The following is a 7,818-nucleotide window of genomic DNA, read 5'->3' as shown; positions in this document are numbered from 1 at the left end:
AGGCAACCCTTCCAGTGCAAATTATTATAAAAGCCACATAGGAAACAAATACATTGTCCTGGGAGGTCCACTTTCCTGCAGGTTAGGGCACAGGAGCCATCTTTAGACTCTATCACCCTGAGGAATACATAGCATCACACAAAGTAATTAAACATTCTTTCAGGCATTCACACCACACTGCATTTCAAGTTCTTTAGTACAGTAAAGCAAAATGGAAAGCAAAACTTTGCTGCACACAAGCAGTATGTTGCAGCTGTTCTTCAGATGCTCATCCTAAGCTTAACCAGCCCAGTTACAGAAATTACACTAAGGAGAGCAATCAGCTAACAGAGTTCGTCATTTGAGTTTGCACTTGCCAATGCCCAGATCCCCTACTGTGAGACAGCTTCTGCAGAAGAGAAAGGTCATGGGTTTTTTTGCAAGTGACTTGAATTGTGTGGTGTCCAGTCAGACACTCGATAGCTGCACAGTTTCTGAAGAAGCCATGAACTAACACTCTAAGGACAAAGTCCCTTTAGGACACACTCTCAGGTGAAGCTTAAGCTTGCAATTAAGTCCTGTGTCTCACATCCTTTACACAAATGGAATTCCCAACATTTGCAGTATTTAAAGCAAGTCTCACACCTGAACTACCTTGAAATGCTCTAGGTTACTGTTAAATTTTTTTTTGTAACAGTATGGATGCTTGAACACTCAGTAGTTTTTCTTTTAAAGAACTACAGTTTCTACCATCATTTGCTACAAGACATTATCTTCCATATACACTAGCATAGATGAAGCTGTTTTATAGCTAGCTGGTATCCATAACAATGCCATTGTTTCTTTAATTTGGGAGTAAGACAAACACACAGAAAGGTGTTGGGGGGAGCTATTCTACTTCCTTTTACCCCTCTGCTTGTATAACACACCCACAGAGCAGATTTGACCACACATAATAGCTTCATCCAGCATTCAATTCCAGAGAGGCCTAGAATAGGGTGTTTAAAGAGACATGACATTCAGAGAGTAGACTTACATGGTCATTTTCAATGTTTTGCAGCAGTCTTGGGTCATCAAATTCACACGATTCACTGGAAGGAGGTAGCTGACTGCAGAGCAAGACAAGCGTTTTCAAACATAAGTGGCAACATTTACTATTTATTACTTCATCTACTTTGTTAGGAAGCAATGAAGAAACAAAGCACTGTCCTTGAAAGTATTGTGAAGAGATCATGAGTAATGCACAAAAGACTGAAAATGAGCAACAATTTCATCAGAACACCAATAAGAAACCCAAAATGTTTATGCCTGAAAGTCTATTTGACAAGATTCAAGTATCAACACCTCGTAGGACAGATGTAGCAGAAGCAGCTTTTAAGTGTATTTGAAATAAATTGGTTTCAAGGTGACTTGCTTTTAAAGTAAATCAAAGATCAATATCCCTGAACTCCTGCTCTAGTCAGCAAGTTCTGCTTCAAGTTGATCCCTGGAGGAATTTAAGCCTGAGTACTCCAAATTAGTACCTGGAAGAAACTCTTCCACAGAACTGACTAGAAAAGAAGAGGACAAAGAGAGAAAAGACAGCAATGAAGAAAATAGCATTACATTGGGAGAAAAAGAGAGGCATCCATAGAAATTACATCTCAGCAGAAGTAACAACATATCATCATAGCACCTTCCTAAAAGGTGATCATAAAAATCAGCTGGACCAGTGAAGCCTAACTTAAAAAAACTCAGAAAAGTGGCTTTCTAACAGCATTCAGCATCTACCTGTTCCTTGGGTGAAAACTCACTTGTTAACTGCATTTGCCATTCAAAGCCCCATCAGCCCTCCCTGGTTCTTCCCCACTTCCTGCTAATCTGAACACGCCACAGTGACACTGTAACGCTTCTAGGTTTTCAGTCCTTTCTGTAGAATGGGACAGACCCATCACCTCTACATTAAACCTCTGAATAGAGAAAAAAAAAAATGTTCTCTTTCATAAGACAACTCCATATCAGGCTCTTTCCTAGTTCAGTTATTAAAAAATAACATATGAATAAAGAAATTACTTTTCCTTTCCTTATCTTTTGAGGTCCCTTCCAATCCCTAACATTCTGTGATTCTGTGATTCAAGCTCAAACTTAGTCATTACAGAGAGTAACGCTCATTCTCTACTTAGAGGTAAGGTTACTGTAAAGAACGTTACTGTCAGGTTGCAACTTGGTTGTCTGCAACTATAAATAAGCACTGCATTAACAGGCATCCAAGCCACCCCAGTCACTGCCTATGCCTCGCTCCCCTTCACCCACCACCTCTTTGCACAGAAGAGAATATCCATCACCACCCACCAGCTCTGCACTAGGCTCCTGCTGGATGAGCATTTTACCCAACCACTGGGCTTCTTCCAGTCCCAAGTTGGAAAGTAGTCTCTATGTAGATTGTCCCCACAGTGCTATTCAGAACACAAACATCTTAGACTGTATTTACCTGAAGTCTTCTGATGAACGTTCTCTTTCCAACTCAGGAAAGTGACTGAGGGATAGAAAAAAGTAAAACACATTTATTCCACTTTCCAAACCAAAAATAGGTAGAAAGCGAAGACCAATGACTCATCACACATACAAACATATGCTGGAACCATGAGTTCAGCTGCTCACACATTTGAGTCAAGTTTCCTGCCTTTTGAAATATCTAATTTAGGTACGATGAAATTCAAAGGTTAACTTGCACAGAGATTTTAAGTCTATACACTTCAAACTAAGCCAAGACAAAAATTTGGTATTCAAGACTCAAAAAGGCCAAGTGCTATGAAATACTGGCATGAGTCAGAGATCCTTTTGACAGAAACAGAACAGAAACAGTAAATGGGTATCCCTTCCATGCAAGAAGTATGAAACTCAGCAACTTCAACTACAGCTACATGGTTATAATGAAATCCTGGTTCATCTGAAGAAATCATAAACATGACTGAAAAATTGCTACACGTGGGCTGCATCTTCTTCCTTTGGAAAATGCCAGAGATTATTTAGCAGTTCTGGCTTAGTTTAAATCATGATCAGATAAATTAGGAAGCAAATTTTCTTCACTTCATGTAAAGTACTCCCCAGATTCACATTTCATAATTTGTGTTGCAGGACATGAAAATGAAAGCTATTAACTGTGACCACAAAACATACTAAAACACAAACTGAAGACTATTCTAGTTCTGGTCTGATATAAACGTAAGTACCATTAGTAAGCATGCATTAAGCGACAGAGTTTCTGAAAGTCATACTTACCCATATGTCACTCCAGCAATACTGCACTTCTTAAAGTTCATGATATTGCACGTTAGAGTACCCGTTTTATCAGAAAACAGGTATTTCACCTGAAAGAAAAAAAGTAGCCTAATTTTCAGCTTGCAAAGTAACAAAACTCAAAGTCCAAAACAGGTTAAGTATCAGGAAAATTCTGGGAGACACAACTCCAATGACACAGTACTGGCCAATGCAAGCTTATTACAGCTTGGTTTGCCTTACCAAAGCTACAGGAATAAAATCAAGAAAGTTACTTAATAGCATTATTTCTCCTGCAGAAAGGCTCAAACAGTACATATCAATTGCCAAGGCTCCAGAGCAGTCAGTACAGATGTATCTGCTTGTGCCAGCTGAACATTCACCAATTCTTTCAACTGTACTAACTTCAAAGAGCAAGACTTGAAATCAAAACCAAGATTCTTAAGACTGTTGAGGAATCATTCGAATTTAACACACTGAAGAAATCCTGTGTTTCAAAGATCACCAGGAATTTGTCCGGAGATTATTTTTTACCCCCATAAACAGTACTGGGAAAGGAATACCCTAATAAGTCAAAGTGGCAACCCGCAAGCAAACGTAAGCTGCTTTTTCTGGTATCCGGTCATGAGCAGTTCCGAAGTGCAAGACACAGCCACAGTCAGCACTGCCCAAGCTAGTAATCCCTTAATGGGAATCTGTGACTTCCAGCTGGAACTTGGAGATAATCCCAGCACAGCAACACAACTTTTTGGAACATCAGGAGACTCAAGATTCCTGCCTTCAGTTGGCCACAACAGAGCAAAATCAATTGCAAGGTCAATTCCACATTGGTTCAGATCTGTACTGGGTAAGATTTTAAACAAGCAACAGGAAGGGATGGTGCTAACATAGGAGATAGCCAGTTTAAAGACCTGAATATTTTGCCTAGAGTTGCAAAAAGCCTTTCCTCAATATCTGCAATTCAGTTCAAGACAGTGTGCTACGCTACCAGTTAAGTCATCCTTTGGCTGTGTGCTACACTGCTTCTGAGTATAGTAAATGAACAAGTAATTAAATTAATGAATCCAAAAATTCAGTCTAGTTACATGGAATCACTAGTAACCCATTTCTGAAAACAACAAATGGGCCTAGAGCATACGCTGTACCACATAATATAGACTACTTTGGAAAAAAACAATACCACAAATTGGAGGTTGATAACTTCACAAAGTAACCTAAATATAAATCAATTCTAAACAACGCTAAGCAAAAGGCCAGCCTGATTAAGTGGGAAGAATATTGACTACCACCCTGCTGAGCAGCACACAATTATGTATTTTAAATACATAAACATTGTCTCCAACATTAAATTCACACAAATGAAGTTCATGTGGTTCAGTTACATACCTATGACGAAAAAAGCTACAGTTTCTCAATGCTACTACAAGACTCCAATTGCAAAGTCCTGTTTTCCAGTAATCTCATTTCAGGAAGCCCTTTCATTTTGAAAAAATCTCATTTGTAGAATTTATAACAAATGTCTTATCACAACTACAAGTTAATACACAGTTATTTTTATCTGAAAGGAGAATGGAAATGCCTGAAGGAACACAATCTAAGTTAGGATTACAACTGCGTTTTTTTGACTTGCATTTCCTGTGAGGTAATCATGAAAGAAACATGAAGAACTAAAACACAGGCTGAGGCTGTTGGCTTGTTCTTCAGCTCAACTTAGTCCTGTATAATCTGTTCCAGCATAGACAATCACAGCCACAGAGTACCTCTCTGACACCCCTAAGAGAAAAAGTCAGTTTAGAGTGAACATAAATGAAGATTCAATTCCCAGGCTTAAAACTGTCTGTATGACCTCCAATTTAATCCTGGGATACCTCATTATTTTACTTAAGACTTGGACTGATGAAAGTAAAGACATCCCATTAACCTGAGCCGCAGGGCAACAGAACAAAGCAGATCTGTACAGCATGCATACCTTCTGTCTTCTCAGAACACATCACGAACACAACACTTAAGAAAATGTTGTCTTACCTGCCCGAGTTCCTCATTAAGGTTTGAGGTTCTGGCCATTGCAGGTGTATCTGTTTCAGGATAATACATATCTATGTCCTGAAATGAGACCAAATTAGATCTATGTCATGCACATTAAACACTAAAGTCTCTAGTCATCTTTTAGTCAGCTCCAACTTGGCTTGACTGATTTAACTCCACTGGTGGAGATTCTGAAGGCCTGAAAATCAGACAGCATCCCAGGTTGAATAGGGGTGTCTCCTTTCCGAAGTGCACCTCCACACGACTTGTACATGAAAAAAGCCAGATTCAATTATAGGTAATTATCATTTTCTTCATTCTACTGTACTAAATTCTTAAGCTACAGATGCAAAGAAGTTCTAACAGGCATTAGCCTAACCATAGGTCTGCAGTTACAGCAGTGCAATTTATGCCAGCCACATCCATGACTAAGAGACAAAGTGACACTGAAATCAGCTCCTCCTATTACTACACTTAATTGGGAGAGTAAACAAAACAGTGCTACAGGAACGAAAGCAATTTCTCAGACAAGCTAGTTAAGTATCTCCAATACATTATAAGCAGTTCAGAGAAAATACAGGTGTTAGACCTCATTTACATGTATTTTAGATGAACCACTACAACTTCACTGAAAGTCCAAGGATTAATGTATATCAAAACAAGGTATTTCTCCTGCTTTTGTTCAGCTTAAATGACATCACTACAGTCCATAACTGAAAAGAAACACACTTTGAAGTCAAAGCTTGCCTGAACAGAGGGATCACTGTTTTGCTGCATGAGGCAACACCAACTCATCTCCTTATAGAAATACTATGATTCATACCAGAGGTGACTTAAGGCCAACCTCACAATTTAAAAAAATAAAGTAAAATAAAAAACCCCAAAAGCATACAAACAAAAAAACCCCAAATCCCCTCCCCCCTCAACACCACATACAACCACAGCAAAACAAAAAAATAGCCAACAAAAAAACCCCACACCCCCAAACAAATCTAATCATTCCCGCTGCTGTGGCTGAGAGAAGCTGTATGGTACTGAACAGTTTTCAAAAAGTAATTACTGAACATGAGTCAGCTGAGAGATGTCCTTCAACTAAAAAAAGCTGAGCCTTCCTTCTCACCCTGAAAGCCTAAAATACACAAGAGTTATTTGCACATGGGATCTTCCTACAACTGAATCTTTTGATTTCCTCTAGAACGCAGAACTAATACAGTTCTCCCTGCCTTTCCCAGAAGTTGCATCAGAAAACTCATCAGATGAAGTCTCAGGGGGGTGGTTTTTTTTTTTTTTTAACGTCACTTCCCAAAACTGACATTAATACATTTATTCTTGTTACTTACCCAATTTATAAAAAGAGCCTGAGTAAACTTGACAACTTCCAATGTCACCAGAAGACTGATTGGAATAAGGTTGTTGTACAAGATTATAAACGTCAGCAGATTGTATCCAAAGTTGACAGACAGCATTTCTGCGAACAAAAAGACGTAAGACATCAGCAGACAGACGGCAGAAGTCCGAGTGGTACAGTATAGGGGCAACCATATTTCTGCAGTTGGCCTAATCGGATTTAGTAGTGCTAAAATAATCAGCAAGTATACTGATGCCTAGTATAAGGGCCTTTTTAATAATGATTTCAATAGTACATATATAAAACACCCACAGAACACATGCCTGGATACACAGCGTATTATGCCAGGTGAAGAAGGGCGAGATTGGTGCAGCTATATATTAAACAGAACCATTTCTAAACGATTTTTGCTAAACAGATGGCAAGAAGTAGGATATTCCACATTATAACTGAAATTTAAAGATTTATCTGATGTGTTAACTATCCCAATTAACTAGTAACATAATTTTACCTTTCAGAAAGTACCTACTTCTCTCAAGGAGTCCAAAAACAAAGACTTGGATTTGTTCTAAAAATGAGCCAGCACTTGCAAAAATTGAGAAGATATTTAAGTTGCTTGTTAATCAGACACCTAGGAAATTAATTAAGCCATCCTGCTTAAGCAGAAGAGCTCTTACTAATGGTGACAACACTGGGCAAGCTACCCAAATAAACCTAACTGCCCAACTGATCCTAAAGGGAAGGGGAAGCATACACAGGCAGTAGGCAAGAATGGACAAGACTCAGCAGAGACATGGGATGAAGGCTCCTGCTCATGGTGTTGCCTCTCTTCACATCAGAAGTCTCCACATTTGTCTGTTCTTCACTTTCCTTGAAGCTTAGGGAAGCATTTCAGTCAGCATGCAGAGCACCCAGCACAGTGGGGTCACAGCCCACAACTAAGGGGTTTTCAGCATTACAATTAAGTTAGAAAGGAGGCACGTGAACAAACTAGGAAATGACAGAATCCAAAGAAAGTTGCTGAAGCCTAATGAAGAACAGAGCAAGACTTGAAGTTTGGACCCGGGCACCGCCAAGTGTAAGCATGCATGAATTGCATCTTTGACCAGTTTACAGAAAGAGTAAAAGCACACGATATTGGAAAAGGTTCCTCCAATACAATCTTTATAGAAATTAGACAGAAATTTAACACCTACTGGCCTGGCCTG

The 7,818-nt window shown here is 39.1% G+C and overlaps 1 protein-coding gene across 1 annotated transcript in view; it reads right to left on the bottom strand.

Moving 5' to 3' along the window:
• ATP8A2 (ATPase, aminophospholipid transporter, class I, type 8A, member 2) overlaps positions 1 to 7,818 on the bottom strand; it is a gene marked incomplete at its 3' end in the record, with an annotated part of 56,201 nt that overhangs the window by 23,494 nt on the left and 24,889 nt on the right. The window contains exons 11-15 of the mRNA XM_010183580.1: positions 6,603 to 6,730; positions 5,263 to 5,340; positions 3,241 to 3,329; positions 2,450 to 2,494; positions 1,016 to 1,088 (exon numbers count right to left, since the gene is read on the bottom strand). Coding sequence (XP_010181882.1) covers positions 1,016 to 1,088; positions 2,450 to 2,494; positions 3,241 to 3,329; positions 5,263 to 5,340; positions 6,603 to 6,730 — 413 coding nt within the window. The remainder of the gene's footprint in view (positions 1 to 1,015; positions 1,089 to 2,449; positions 2,495 to 3,240; positions 3,330 to 5,262; positions 5,341 to 6,602; positions 6,731 to 7,818) is intronic.

The sequence above is a fragment of the Mesitornis unicolor genome, unplaced genomic scaffold (assembly GCF_000695765.1).
Source record: "Mesitornis unicolor isolate BGI_N332 unplaced genomic scaffold, ASM69576v1 scaffold5084, whole genome shotgun sequence".
NCBI lineage: Eukaryota > Metazoa > Chordata > Aves > Mesitornithiformes > Mesitornithidae > Mesitornis > Mesitornis unicolor.
Note: the sequence above shows the minus strand (reverse complement) of the source record. Positions and strands in the feature narration are given on the sequence as shown.